The sequence below is a fragment of the Zonotrichia albicollis genome, chromosome 7 (assembly GCF_047830755.1).
Source record: "Zonotrichia albicollis isolate bZonAlb1 chromosome 7, bZonAlb1.hap1, whole genome shotgun sequence".
Lineage (NCBI taxonomy): Eukaryota > Metazoa > Chordata > Aves > Passeriformes > Passerellidae > Zonotrichia > Zonotrichia albicollis.
Genome location: NC_133825.1, coordinates 11,473,989 through 11,489,551, shown reverse-complemented (window position 1 = coordinate 11,489,551; position 15,563 = coordinate 11,473,989). Strand labels below are relative to the sequence as shown.

Here is a 15,563-nt window from a genome sequence, read left to right as displayed (position 1 = left end):
ACAGGACCTTCGAGCAAAGGTTGTTATGGCCACCAAGACCCCCCAGTTATTTTCGGGGACATCCCTTAATTAATCTGGTTTTAATTACATCAGTCTGTTGCATATTCATAGACCCTCATGCATATCCAAAAACTAATCTACATATTTCCAGAACTATTTTACATGGCCCGACCTTGGGGGTGTTTCCCCATTTCAGGAGCTTCCACTGGAATGGAAAATATATACCCCCTCCCATTGATAAATAATAATAATAAGAAGAATAATAAGAATAATAATTTGAAATTAAGGGGCTCTCAGGAAAAGATATGGGCGTAGAGAGAACAATTCTTTATTAGGAAAAATTAAAAATACAAATGCAGTAGTAAAAACAAAAAAACAACAATGACAGTGTGAGAATTCTCCGGGAATCCAGTGAAAAACGCTGATCCTCTTGGAATCCAGTGTGAAACGGGCTGATCCCCGGAGAACCCAGTAGAAAAAGAGCTGATCCTTTCGGAATTCAGTGGAAAAGCGCTGATCCTCTGTGAATCCAGTGGGAAAAGCTTGATCCTCTAGGAATCCAGTAGAGAATGAGGCTGATCCTTTGTAATCCAGTGGAAAAAGGGCTGATCCTTTGGGAATCCATTTCTTATCCCCCAAAGACAGGGCAAAGGCAGAGCCGTGGAGTTTTTATAGGGTATCCCAAGGGTGGAGTTGGGGTTGGGGTCAGGGGAGGAGTTCTTAGCAACACAAGAAGGGTGAGATCAAATTCCTGCCTCTTAGCAACAGCAGCACTCCACACAGAACGTGTCCCCAAATCCTAAATTCCCTCTAAAACAACTCAGCAATTATGGAACTTCAGATCTATCTATTTGATCAATTTCCTTCATTTAACCCAGTTTTGGGTGTTTTTAAAGGATGAAGGTGAAGCAGAGGCCAAACCAAAAGGCGAAGCAGCCAGGTGTGTTCCCAACATGGATCACAGGGAATGTCAGTGACCAGGGCTGTGCCCAAAGTGCCTCCTCCAGTGGGGGATGGAGCTGGAGCAGCGCACGAAGCTCTGCCCGCACTCGAGGCACTCGCAGGGCTTCCCTTAGTGGTGCCTCCGTTGGTGTTGGGTCAAGGCAGAGCTGCTGCAAAAGCTCTTCCCACACTGGGGACACTCGTAGGGCCTCTCCCCAGTGTGGATGCGCCGGTGGGTGACGAGGTCGGAGTTGCGCTTGAATCCCTTCCCACAGTCAGGGCAGTGGAAGGGCCTCTCCTCTCTGTGAATCCAATAGTGCTGGAGGAGATGGGAACTGGTCGGAAACCTCTTCCTGCATTTATCACACTCGTAGGACCTCTCCCCTGTGTGGATGCGCCGGTGTCTGATGAGGTTGGAGTTGTACTTGAATCCCTTCCCGCAGTAGGGGCATTGGAAGGGCCTCTCCTCTCTGTGACTCTGATAATGCCGGAGGAGACGGGAGCTGGTCCTAAACCCCTTCCCACACTTGGAACACTCGTAGGGCCTCTTCTCAGTGTGGGTTCTCAGGTGCGTGATCAGGCTGGAGCTCTGGCTGAAGCACATCCCACACTCGGCGCACCTGTACGGCCTCTCCCCAGTGTGGATCCTCTGGTGCACAATCAGGCTGGAGCTCTGGCTGAAGCTCTTCCCACACTCCCCACACTCGTAGGGCTTCTCCCCAGTATGGATCCTCTGGTGCACAATCAGGTCGCCTTTCTGCCTGAAGCTCTTCCCACACTCCTCGCACGTGTGGGGCTTCTCCCCATCATGGAGCTGCTCATGGAGCACCAGCTCCGAGCTCTGGCTCCATCTCCGGCCGCCTTCCTGGCCCAGGCTGGCTCTTTCCCCCTCAGATCCCCGCTGGCTGCGTTTGCAGCCCCTCCTCGTGCGGCATCTCCGGGGCTTTTCCTCCCCGTTGGCTTCCTGCGCCGTGGAGCCGCTCAAAACAGCCTCTTCCACCAGGTTCTGCCGCGGGCATTTGTCCTCCCTGCTCTCCATGCTCAGCTCCTGCTCTGGGGGAGGAAGGACAAGGACAGGATGGGATTTGCCTCCGTGCCACAGGCAAGGGCAAGGAGATCCCCCCAGGTCTGAGCTGCAGGCAGGGCCGTGCTGGGCTGGGAGATGGAGCAGCACTGAGGGGAAAGGGGCACTGACTTCCTCCTCACCTGCCTCAGTGTCCCGGGGCATCTTCCTCTTCCTCACAGCCTCCCTGGGGCTGGCAATGGGAAATCCTGGTTTGGGGAAAACAAGGGATGAGAGCGTTTGTAGGAGTGTCGGGGGGTAGGACGGTCGGGACGGACGGAGACGAGAGAGCTCTGCAGCCAGGGCGTGGAACTTGCGGTTTATTGCAAAGGGCCGGGGTGCAGGGCCCTGCTTGGAGTTGCCAGGCACAGCTCGGAGCAGGCCCGAGAGAAGAGAGGGGTAGAGAGGATGAGAGGGTAACAGAGTAAGAGGAGAAGAGCGTAAGAGAGTAAGGTTCCTGTTACAATACACTAAATCTTCTTCTGTGTTGAATGTTCTATTTCTCACTAACCAATCTAGTACAAGATACAAATCCTAGAGCATTTACATACAGCCTGTAAAAATCATTACATCACCATACTATGTTACATTTTAAACTCTAAAAACTCCTCTTTGGACCCCTTTTATTGAGCTAGTGGGGTCTGCTCTGACCCTTGGATCTGTCTGTGAGCAAAGGGAATTGTTTCATCAAAAGGGGATTACCTTCAGTTGGGCCACACCATTGTTTTTCAGTTGATCACTAACTGAGGTATCTCAGATATTGCTTTCATTTCAATCTTCCTTATACTTTTTATGTTCACAAAATCTTTTGCCAGACAATCGTATTTATAAGGCTTTCGTTCTTCCCCAACACACATTGAGTTTGAAGGTCGCTCTGCCCAAGTCCATCTCTACAAGTCACCAGCCATCAGTGCTCCACAAAAAACTCCCAAACACCCAGATTCAGCCCTGAAAATGCCTCCCAAAGGTTCCCTGTCCCCGGTCCCTCCCCTCTGGTGTTCAGGCGGTTCCCCCCTGTCCCAGCTGCTGGGGGTCACGCTTGGATTGGGGGTCCCCCTTCTCCTCGGTGCCCGCCCTGCCCAGGCTGCTGGCAGTCCCAGCAATGCCAAAAGCTCCCCCGCTTTGCTCTCCCCATTTCGGGATGCCGGGGCTGTTTGGGCTCCCGGGCTCCCTTCTCCCCTCATTCTCTCTCTGGGCTGTGAATGAGATGAGGGCTGGTTGTCCCAGACCTGCCAAGTGAGTTCTGGAGTCTCCCACGCTGCGTTTCCAACTTTCCTCGAGGGAAGCAGCCAGTAAAGAGACACAGCGAGTGAGAAGAGGAGTGAGAGAATCCCCCGGGGTAACTGGGACTGGGTCTCAGAGAGGGGCTGGACCCCTCAGAGGAAGGGAGCAGAGGAGTTTCCGAGCCCCATCCACTAGGAAACGGGACAAAAGGGGCTCCTAAAAATTCTGTTGGTTTGAGGGATAAGAGAGCCCAAGAGCATCCAGAATTAAAACCTGCTGGGTTGAGGAATTAACATTCCAAGAGCATCCATGATTGAGCAAAATTCTGCCGGATTGAGGATATGCTCAAGAACATCTGGGATTGGACAGCACAGCTGGCTTGAGGGATATCCAAGAGCACCAGGACTGGCCAGAAACACCGCAACTTGTAATAGGTGATGTGAAAGTGTAGTATATGGTACAGATAATTAATGCTATTAATGTATAAAATATTGTAAAATCCACATTATGTCTTTTGACCATCCTGGCCAGGAGCAGTGTCTTATTCATATACATCCAGTTCCTGGATTTGGTTGAGATAAACATCGGGGTTTTTAATGAAAGAATAGAAGCTTCCAGGGCGATAATCACTGGCTTCCCCGGGTCACCAGGTCCAGCCAAGAGTGATTAACGCCTCGACATTACAGCTACCACAATGATCCACACCACCACCCTGATGCATGTGAATGCTGACTTCCCTGGAGTCTACTGACAACATCAGACACCGGGACTGAGTCTTTTTCCACCTCTGCACAGGTAAAGCCAAGGTTATGCATGGGAAGAGACACAAAGAACATTCGGTCATCTCTGCCTCGAGCAGAATAAACTGTAAAAGAAAGCAGGTCAGATCCGTGTTCACCCAGCACCGAACCCGGGCTCGACGCTGACCCTTGGCTGTGGTGGTTTGGACAACCGAACTTCAGTCTTGCAGACAAATTAATAAATCTTTGCTAAATTTTCTTATAAGTTTGGCTCTCGATTTGATCATTTATAACAAAAGGTACCTTATTGTTGTCTTGTGTGGGGAGTGAGTCACACACAAAATCAGCCTCAGCTTCCCGGGTGGGTGGGAAGGGGGGCTGTGGAAAGAGGAGTGTGTGACCCACAAATAAGCCATTGTTCTCCTGGCGTGTGGGGGCTGTGGCATAAGGTACAGGTGACCTGCAAACGGGCCATTGTCCCCAGGGCGTGTGAGGGGGCCGTGGCTAAAGAGTGTGAGTGACACACAAATCAGCCTCACAGGGGAACGGCACTGGAGGCAGCAGAGTCAGGGCCCACCCAGGAGGCCCTGAGATACTGAGACCCAGAGGCCACCCCAAGGCCAGGGGGGGCCACAGGGACCCGCGATTCTCTGTCAACAGGGATCTGTGTCCTGAGGGTGGGAAAGACAGAAACAGAGAAACAGAATCAGAGGCAAAAGATGAATAGAGAAGATCTTGAAAAATGAGACAGAAAACCAGTAAGGTGGATACAGGGGACAAAAAAGAAAAAAAAATAGTCCTTTGGGAGTTAGGTTAGCTAACAGAGATACACCTCCTGACAAAAGGAGAAAATACAGGGTATGTAGTAATGGACGGGAAAAAGATGCAAACTATGGAAAAAGGGAAATTAACCTTAAACTAGTAAGCTCAAACTTGTGAATTATATACTTTAAAAAGAACACTAGAATATTTAACACAAAATAAAGGAACTATGTATACTGATTCAAGGTATGCCTTTAGAGTAGTACATACCTATAAAAAATTTGGAAAGGAGAAAGATTACTTAATTCAAGAAGAAAAGGACTAGTACATGAGGAACTTATTTTAGAGGCATTACAATCACCTAAAAGAGATAGCTATAGTACATATTATGGAACTCCAAAAGGGAAAGACCCCAGAAAGAGGAAGAAATAATTTGGCAAATCACAAAGCTAAGGATGCAGCAGAAAATGGAGCTGAATGAGTTATGTTAATATTAACAGTAAACGACGAAAACATGGAAATTCCAAAGTTCAGGGAAGCTGAAAAAAAAGAATTAAACAAGACAGGAAATGAACAAGATAAATCAGGGAAATGGAAACTTCTTGATGGAAGACAATTACTTAATAAAATGTGCTTCTAGGCAAGTATTAGAAGACAGGCATCAGAAAACCCACTGGGGTACTCAAGCATTGTGTGATCATTTTTTAAGGAACTATGGGTGCACTGGCATTTTTGGATTTAGGATGTATCCGTAATTTGCCAAAGGATAAATAAAAAGGTGATGCGAAAAACAACATTAGGAGGTCCTGAGTTAGCTCATCGACCATTTCAAAGTATCAAAGCAGAAGTTTGGATTTGCTAGGCTCTGGATTTATTTGTTAAAAAAACCCATTTAATGTAGAAGAAAGAGAATATGCCATATGTTAGACAGGAGATTTTAGGAAAATAAAAATCTTTAAAGTATCAGAAAGCCCCGAGAAAAAAACAAGAAAAGAAGAAGGGGAAATGAAAGGGAATAAGAGGAAAACTCAGAAAGAGACTGGGATCCTCTGCAGCTCTTGCCCCCTCCGTTCGCGGCCGAGGCGCCTGTCCCGGTCCCGGCTCGCTGCCCGCCTCAGCTCCGCCTGCCCCGCTTTCCATCCCAGCTGCGGCCTCACTGCCCAGGGCAGCTCCACCTGCCCCGGCGCTCTCGCTCAATTTGTGTGCCCCGCTCCCACTGCCGGGCCCGCGGCCGCTCTGCCGCCCATGCTGGGGAAGATGGGGATTGCTCTGTCCTGCCGCCTGCTCCGAGGTCACCGCGCCCACCGCACCCAGGGGGGTCCCAGCCATCCCATCTCCGGCTGCCCTGCCCGTGCCACCTGCGCTGGGCACCGCCGCTGCTGCCGGGCTCTCCCACCTGCCTTTGCTCTGCCGGGACCTGCCGGATCAGCCGCCATCAGCCATGTGGGGGCTGCCCACGCTCCGCCTCGGGCTCCACGGTAAGATCCCCCTCTGCCGATTCCGGCTGCAGACCCTGCCCACACTGCAACCGAGCCTGGCCGGGATATCCTCCCCTGACCCCGTCCTGCTCTGAGTTACATCCCCGTGGTAACCACAGCTCCGGCTGTTCAGGGAAACTCACTCTCTCTAGAGGAAGCACCTTATTGAAACACTAGGAGCTCAGTTTAAAGGCAGCCCTCTCCAAATTCATTCCCAAAACACGGGAGAAAGGCTATAGAAGGTAAAAAAGTGAAAGAGTTAGATGAAGGGATTGCTCTATTCCCGTTCAGAGAGGTTCCCATGGGAGGGATGCGCTGCCCCGCCCCGCGGGAGCCACCAGCACCCCTGCCGGCCGTGCCCAGAACTGCACCCAAGGGGAAAGCGCCGCAGCCCAAAGGCCGGGACTGGCTCCGGGCTCTGTTTGCCGTCAGTGCCGCAGCTGTTGGTGTTTGTTTGCTTTATTATACACACTAGTAAAGAACTGGTATTCCTATTCCCATATCTTTGCCTGAGGCCCCTTTGATTACACTAGTCTAAAAATTAAGAGGGAGGGGATTTGCATTCTCCATTCCAAGAGAGGCTTTTTCTGCCTTCCCGAGCAGATACCTCTCTTGTAAAGCAAGACAAGCACCCACAAGCACTGAGGGGGCTGCAGGAGGGGCACAAGAAGGCCCTGCAGCACTTGGGCACAAAGGCACAGCAGGTGAGTGCAAGAAGGGAGCAGCAAAAGGCCAAGCTGAAGGCAAAGGCCAGGGCACAGTTCCTACAGCCCCTGAGGGATCAAGCCCAGGGCCCAAGGGGGCCCCAGCACCCAGGGCACGGCTCGGCCACAAGCACCTGGCAGAGGCATTGCCCTCCTCGGCAGGGGAGAGCCCACCCAAACAGCCCCTGGCAAGGAACCAGGGCTCCAGCTGCAGGGCACAAGGACACTGCAAGCACAGACAGCAGCACCCTCAGCACCAGCAAGTCCACCCGTTGATGGACATGGATTGGCAGGGCTGTCACAGCTCCCATCACTCCAGGGACCCTCCACACTGCAGCCCTTGAGAACATTCAGGTGGGTCTGCATTGAGAGGAGCTGTTTCCTGATGGACACAGGGGCCTCTCAATCCACTCTGAACCTTAGACCTAAGGGGGGGGAAATGCCGAAAATGTCTCATTATTCAGGGGATCAGTGGGAAAGATGTGTGGTTTTATTCAACCACTGTTAGCAGAAGTGGGAGATGGGTTTGAAATGCATGAGGTTTTATCTGCTCCTAATTGTTATCATGATTTACTGGGAAGGCATTTGATCACTAAACTCCTAACACAAATTAATATTAAGAAAAGTGATACAGAGGCCAGTTCTGTTGTACATCTGTGCCAAATGTCAGGCATGGTGAGACAGAGTAGGGATCCATCCTGAATTAGGTGAAGTGTCTAACAACGGTGAAAAGTCTGTGAGGCCAAAGCTGAAGGAAAAACTCCCATGCCGAGACAGCAAGGAGACAGAGAAAGAAAAACAGAAAAGACCACGAGGTCAATTTGCCCCGACCTAGAAATTCCTTTGATAAAGAAGAACTGGTGCTAAGTGTCATGCAGGATGAATATGTATGAACTGATTATGAAACTGTATGCATATGCATTTGGAAGGGGGATAAAAGGAGGTCTGAAATTTTCAGGGGTACGCATGCCTTTTGAAGAGAATTTTTCTCTGTGTGCGTCCGGCGCCGTAAATAAACATACCGAGCTTTACAACTTTTATAAAGTTGTGAGGTTTCTTCTTTTCTCCGCAAAACAAAGGCCTATGCTGAAGTGAACCCCAAAGCGGGGCAGTCCCAGGGAAATAGGGAAAATTAGATATGGAGCCTATACAAATTACTTGAAAGCAAAAAAGACAAGCAATATCCTGTTCCAAGAGCGGGAAGGAAAGGCTCACAGCCTGGTATTGAGTCCCTGTTAAAGGCAGGGCTTTTGGAGCCAAGGATGTCTCCCTAGAACACTCCTATCCTGCCAGTCAACAAACTGGATGGATGGACACAAGGAGGAAACACAGAATTTTCAAGTGTTAAAATGAAGATTAACTCAGGAGGCTGGCCTGGGCCTTCCAGACAGGGAAAAAGAATTTGAATTATAGGTGGATATTAAACAGGGTCTTGCCAAAGGAATTCTTGTGCTAAAATGTTTAACCTTATTATAGGACCTCCTAGAGTTCAAGTCTGGCATCATGTTAAATCTTTGACAACCAAAAGAGCCTCTAAATGGATGAGCAGGGCTCGGTTATTACAATATGAAACTTGTTCAATGGCACAGGAGGATTCAGAACTGAGGACAGGGCAAGGGTTTCACCCAGCCTCCTGTTTGAACAGCATGGAGAGGGGCTGGCAAGGAACCCAGGACTGCACTCAAGGGACAGAGCTCCAGACCCAGGCTGGGACAGATTGATGATGGGACATTCCCTGGCCTGAGGGAGAAAACGTGTTTGTGGATGGCTCTGCAAGGGCAGCAGAAGGGAAAAGAGCTACAAGACAGGCTGTTATTAAGGAAGGGGAATCAGACACAGCCCAGGTCACCGCCCCATGCTCAGCTCAACCCGCCCAGCTCTGGGTGCTTGTGAGGAGCCTGGCACTGAAATGCCCTGAGCAGGAAGGCTTCAATATCTTCTGCTGACACCATGGCACCTAACAGGGGGGCAAAAGCAATTCTCACTGCTTCAGCAACCACTGGAGCAGATATCAAGACATATTTTCCCACAGCAAGCTGGGCTGGCACAGAGCCTGCCCTGGCACTTTGCTGCTGCCAACACCCAGCCAGGACATCGGCTCCTGCCTAAGGAGTGCAAAGCAGCACCACTGGTGGCCAAGGGGCCCATGCCAAGTGTCCCTGAGGCCACAAACAGCCGCCAGCACAGCTCAACACGGGGGGACCCCTCAGCCTGGCCTCAAGGGCTCTGAAGCCCCGGAGATTTGCACTTCCCGCCTGCAGCAGGAGGATGGGAGGCCGCCCCTGAGCCTGCCCTGAAGGCAACACAGCAGCAGCCAGGGCTCCACAGCGGGCCAAGCCCCTGCGCCTGCCCACAGATCCTCCCCTGGAATCCTCTGCAATCCTGGCCACCCTCCTCTGCCATCTCCTGCCACTGGGGCCATGCCTTGCTGCCACTGCTGCAGCTTCAGCGCTGCCTGGGCCTGCACTGCCACAGCTGCTGGGGAACACCAGGGCACAATTCCACTCTGGGGCTCACTGACACCCACACTCTGGGCTGCCTGCCATTGCACTGCTGCCAAATGTACCGATTTCGGTTCTTTTAAACCTTATTTCTCTACTCAGGCTTGGTTTTCTTTGCCTTAGGGAAATTATTTTAAAGGTTTTTTTCAAGGGGTGTTACACCACTCAATAGAGATTTAACACCTGAACAGACTGGGAACAGCACAAAAGATACCCACAGAGATAACGACCAGCAACAAAACATCAACATTGCCCAGCAGCAGGAAGGGAAGCTTCATTCCAGGCAGCCTGCAGAAGAGCTTTAGAAATGCAAATGAACACTGCTGGGCAAAGTGTGGGCAATGCACCTGGGTCTCTTGCCTGGGGCAGGAATTGAGCTGATTTCCTCTGTCCCTCACCCCAAGCTCTGCCTGCTGGCACTGATGGAATTTGCACAGCTGGAGGCAGAGCCCAGGGGGAGGATATCTGACCCTGCAACACAAATGAGTGAAGCTGCAAAGGGAAAGAGCAAATGGACAACATTGGGAAAACTTCACTTTAAATAAATGGGGGGGGAATCATCCCTCTGCCCACTCCAACATGTGTTGTCACTGTTTGTGTTATACAGGGTATATTAGAGCAGAGATGTTCTTGCTGCCACAAGCTCAGGGAAATCAGTTGGGAATCCAAGTATTTTATGATTCAATTAGAGAAAAGTGGTAAATTGATGAAGTCTTGGCTGAATGGAGCCCCCAAAAGCGGGAAAAGATGAACGGCCAGCAGAACAAATCCTACAACACCATGGACCAGCCCCTGGGAACTCGAATCAATTCATACCAGGAGCCACAGAACCCATTTCTCATTTCAATGGCATCATTAGATTACAAGCTGCCCTCGCAATAATAACCAATCAGACAGCTCCAGCTCCTGACCTTCCTGCCGACCGATCCACTGAAATGAGGAACACAACACTTCACCATGGGATGGCATCAGATCATCTGTTATCAGAAGGAGTAGGAGTTTGTGGAAAATTAAATGACTCAAACTGCTGTTGGCAAATAGATCACAAAGGAAAAGTGATGAAACAGATAACAAAGGAAAGAAGAAAGCAGCTCATCTACCAGTCCAAACGTGGAAAGAATGGGAATGGGACACGGTTTTGTGGCTCCCTGGCAGATTATGTGTTAAACGAATGCTGTTTCTCCTCTGATGTGCTGCAGCAACAACATCTTTTTACCATGCTCCACACCTTGAGAGTGCAGCTCATTCAGCAGCTGAGCGAGGGGATGCGAATGGCAGCCAGGCCTCCTGATCCAGAAACGGCTACAGAAGGACTGGGAATGAGGGCACTGAGAATAATCGCAAAACCAAAGAAGACTCAGTAAGGAAAAAAGAAAAAAAAAAAATTCACTGAGTGAATCTTCCCGGAGATTGGGTCAGGGAGTCGTAGATAAGGAAGGGAGAAACCATCAGTTTCAAAAACTCTTACTAATTAACACGGACCGCTACTCAGACAAAGTCCCACTAAATTCCTGAACTTCGACAAGAATAAAAACTTAACAGAGCCGTGAATATCGGCTGTTTTACAGAAGTGGGGATGCACAATAACGAGGACATGCAGTTGGCCGATCGGGAGGTCTGAACCTTCCAAGTACCTCAGCCAGTGGGCAAAGGGAGACACAGCCGGGAAAATGAGGATAAAAAGGAAGCTGCGAACTACAACAATGGCAGAGAGCGCACGGCAAATGCCCCACGGCCTCTCCCTCTGCTCAGCAATAAAGTCACTTTTACAGGACTCCTCTGACTCCTCTGGGCACAGAAACCTCCGGCCACGGGAATTCCCCGCACAGCCCCGGGCACGGGGCAGCCCCTCTGTCCCAGCCACAGCAACCGGGCCGAGCCAGCGCTGCTCCGGCAGCGGCTCCTGCCGAGGCAGCGGCCGCAAGGAGACCGCGGGCAGCCGCTCCCGCAGCGCCCTCACGCCAGCGGCAACACGGGCCGGACACGGCACAACGAACCCGCCCGAGCCCCCTGCCGTCCCCGAGGCCCGCAGCCAGCCCCGAGCCCCCGCACAACCCAGCGCGGCTCCCACCTGCGCTGCGGCCGCCTCCGAGCTCCGCCGCCGCCTCAGCGCGCTCCGGCCGCTGCCACCACTCGCGGGACCGCACACACGCCCCCGACAATGGCGCCACTGCCCAGCCACAGCCGCCCTCAGCCCGCCACCGGGGCCCTGCTCCGCCCCGCTCCCACCAATCAGCGCGCCACAACCACGACTGACGGCACCATCGCCCAATCCCAGCCAGGGGCGGGCTCTGCGCACGACACAGCCCCGCCCCGCGCTCTCAGGTTCCCCCCCGGGCTGCGTGAGGGCAGAGCCGGAGCTGAGGAACAGCCCTGGAACGGGCCCGGGTCCGAGAGGGATTGAGCTGAAAACACAAAGAAACTTCTCCGCAGCTCCCGGCACGGCTTTCCCGGCACTGCGGCTCCGGTGGCTCTGGCTCAGTGGGAAGCCCTGGAACCTCATTTCTCCTACCCCTAATTAGGAGCATCAGTGCATCGCTTTGGTTTCCCCCAAAAAGGGAAAACCGCCCCAAACCCCTGTGGATGAGTGGGGGAGGGGAGAGATTTCTGGCGGAAAACTCCAAAAACTCAGAGCAGGATAATGAGAAGTAAAGTAAAGTGCCTTAAATCCATCTTTCCCCCACGCCTCCCTCCTTCCAGCTGCACCTCCTACCCCGGCAGTGCCGCAGACAGGGAATGGGGCCGGGCTCAGTTCATGCCCCGGGGCTTCTCCCTCTGCCCAGGGACAGGAGTCGCTCCCCTGCTGCACCCTGGGCTCTCTCCCACCGGAGACTTCTCCAGGAACTTCTCTGAGCTGAGTCCATCCCACGGGGCACAGCCCCCTCCAAGTGCTGCAGCGTGGGTCACTGTGCCCCGGGGTCAGTCCTGCCAGGACAGGCTGCTCCAGCGGGGCCCTCTGGCCATAGGGTCACAGCCTCCTCTCAGGCATCGCCGTGCTCAGCGTGGCTGCTCCGGGGGCTGCAGGGGGATCTCTGCAGCCCCGTTGATCTCTGCATCTGGCACTGGCGTATTTGGAGGCACCAGGAATAGGCTGAGCCCTGCGTGAAGCTCTTCTCACAGTCCCCAAACCCTTCCCAGCACATGGAGGGTTTTACCCCCTCACAGCTCCCCGGGCTGCTTTTGCAGCCCCTCCTCGTGTGGGATCTCTGGCGCTTTTCCTCCCCGTTGGATTCCTGCACCATGGAGCCGTTCCAAATGGCCTCTTCCACGAGGCTCTGTCACAGGGATTTGTTCTCCCTTGTCTCTGTCTGCAGCTCAGTGCCTGGGGGAGGAAGGACAAGGAGAGGGAGAAGGCAAAAGGAAAAGGCAGGAGGAGAGGAAGGAACAAGAAGGAACAAGGGAGAAGGAGATGGGAAAGGAACGTGGATGGATGTAGGACAGAATGAGGAGAGGAAGGAGGGTGGACAAGGAGAAGATGGGATTTGCCTCCATGGCAGAGGGAAGGGGAAGGAGATCCCCCCAGTCCATCCCTGGCAGGATGGCGTTGGCAGTGAGGCTGTCCTGCAGCGATGCTGGGCTGGGAGATGGAGCAGCAGAGAGGGGAAAGGGGCAGTGATTCCTCCTGCCCTGCCTGGCTGTCCCAGCCTGGAGCGTCCTGGCGCTGCCGAGGCCCTTGGAGCGTCCGGCACTCCGGAGCCCGAAGCTCACGGCTGCTTTATAAAGCTGACAAAGTCGGCAGGATGGGTCTGGGTATGATCTGCAGCAAACTGGGTTTATTGGTACAGGAACAGGGCACAGAGCTGAATAGGGCCCAGGGACAAAGACAGGGCCCAAGCTGAGGGCACAGGGGGTTTTTATATGGGATAGTGAGGGTGGAGCTGAGGGTCAGGGTCCAATGGATATGGGGGAAATGGGGCAAAGGAGGGGTTAAGGGTCGGGTCAGCTAATGGGGAAACAGGGGCAGAGGAATGCAGTAAATTAGGGCCAATGGAGGGACAGAGAGGGAGGCCATTCTAAGGACTAACCAGAAATGGGTAACAGGGGGTGAACTAGGGTAAATAGGCCAACGGGCAAATGGGGTAACATAACTTTCCATAAATCAGCATGTGCCTGCAGAGATGTATGGGAGAAGCAAGCTTCTCACCATAACCTTGAAATCTACTCTTCTTATTGGGGACCAGTCCCCCTTGGGTGGGAGATTAAGACTCCCATGGGACTCCACACCAGTGCATCTTCCTTTTCCTTGCAGCCTCCTTCTCCTCCGTCCGAAGTTTAGGATTGAGAAATCCTGGCTTTGGGGGAAGGACAAGGGGTGAGCACCTTGGGTTTTGTGAGAAAGGAGCCTCACTCTTTAGAATTTTTGAAAGTTTAATAAGGAATAATAAGGGACAAATCAGTAACAGCGCTGGGTGCTTGGCGATGGCCAGAGGCACACCGGTTAACCACAGCAACTCTTCTTGTCTAGTTTTTTCCATTTTGTTGTTCAAATACATATTCATAATGGCTATACATATTCAAACATTTATTTGAACTCGTTTACATGTTCCAGGAATTCTTTAGGTTGGGTTGACCCCCAACTCGCCATTTTAGAGCACGTGCAGAAATCGTGGATTGCTGTTTTGAGGGTTGTGTGTCACTGCCTCACAAGGGCCCCTGTTCTGTGGTTTCAGCAGGTGACAGTTCTTGACAGTGGAAGGGTCAGTGGGAGGGCTCCTCATCACATCCCTTCCTTAAATGTTATCTGACCATGCAGACAGTTTTAGCTATTTCCACAACTGCTTTAAATGAACATCAGCTACTTCACAACCATCTCTGAGTTATTATTGTCAGTTATTTACAAAAATAAAAGCAGTTATTATTTCACAACTACAGCTATTTCTGCAAACGTTAACATTATAATGGACAACATCTGGCATCCACTGTAATATTTTGCAAAAGTCAAAACTATAATGTATGTTTTTCACTCTGTCCACAGACTAAAATATCATCCACAAATGATGTTCTGAGGATATGAGCTACACAGGGGCCAGGGCATTGGCCACAAAAAGCTGACAAATTATACTACAGCAAAAGCAGTTAAAAGTGATTACAAACTGTACTCTATCAAACTCGGTGTGATTAAGAATATTTTGCAGAAGTCAATACATCATAGCAAAAGCCAACACTACCCAGTTATTTATAACAAAGCCTGGGCAGGTTTTCCCTTGCATGGAGCACTTGGGCCTTCCCCGGGCCCCTTCTGCCCTCGTGCAGGGCCGGTGGCATTTTCCAGCACACCCAGTTTGTAACCAAGAGCCGGGTGCAGCCCAGAAGGCTCCAAGCGCCTCCTTCCAGGCTGACTCTGAGGTGCCGAGGCTGCTCTGGGCTCTGCCAGGGCTCTGCTGGGGCTCAGCTCTGGGCCAGGCTGGGCCAGGCTGAGCCCGCTCTCCCCTCACATTGCTCCGGGCAGCTGAGGCACAGCGGGACAAGGAAGGCACACGGCAAGGCAGTTGAGGGTTAAGAGAATTTTTATTCAAAAAACTGCCATAACAAACAGGCTGTCCTAACTACTGTAAACTAACTACAACTGCTAACTACCATAACTGACTACCAGTGCTAACTACCATAACTAACTAGTTGTCCTGACTACTGTAACTGAAAGCTGTCCTCAAGGGCTTCATCTCCTCCGCTGCTCCCTCAGTTGCTTTGCTGCAGTGATCAGAGGGTTCAGGCTGGAGAGAGGCTTGGCTGATGATAAAAATGGGTGCTTCCCAAAGGATACAAAGGAAAGAAATGAACTGTTACTTTCCAGAGTCAAGTTCCTCACAGGGTCTGTTGCAACAGGACAAAGGGACATGGTTTGAAACTCAGGAGAGGGAAGCAGGCTCAGGTTAGATCTAAGGAAGAATTTTTTAACCAGCAGAGTGGGGAAACACTGACAGAAGGTGCCCAGAGATGTGGGAGGTGCCTCCTCCCTGGAAACATCCAAGCTCAGGTCAGGCAGGGCTCTGGGCCCCCTGAGCTGCTTGAAGATGTCCCTGCTCGCTGTGGGGCACCAGGCCCAGATGAGCTCCCAAGGAGCCTGCCCAGCCACAGCAGGCGAGGATTCTGCTTGCTCTGCGTGTGGAACGCAGCCAGACTGGAGACTGTCGGAGGGGGCCCCACAAGAA

The 15,563-nt window shown here is 51.9% G+C and overlaps 1 protein-coding gene across 1 annotated transcript; it reads right to left on the bottom strand.

Annotated features, from left to right (window-relative positions):
- Positions 1-251: 251 nt before the first annotated feature.
- Positions 252-11,671, bottom strand: LOC141729624 (uncharacterized). Its single transcript, XM_074544336.1, has 3 exons — positions 11,486-11,671; positions 2,149-2,214; positions 252-1,995 (listed from the first exon to the last, which is right to left on the bottom strand). The coding sequence occupies exons 2-3, from the start codon at positions 2,168-2,170 to the stop codon at positions 1,073-1,075; spliced, it is 945 nt and encodes a 314-aa protein (XP_074400437.1). The 5' UTR covers positions 2,171-2,214; positions 11,486-11,671; the 3' UTR covers positions 252-1,072.
- Positions 11,672-15,563: the final 3,892 nt, after the last annotated feature.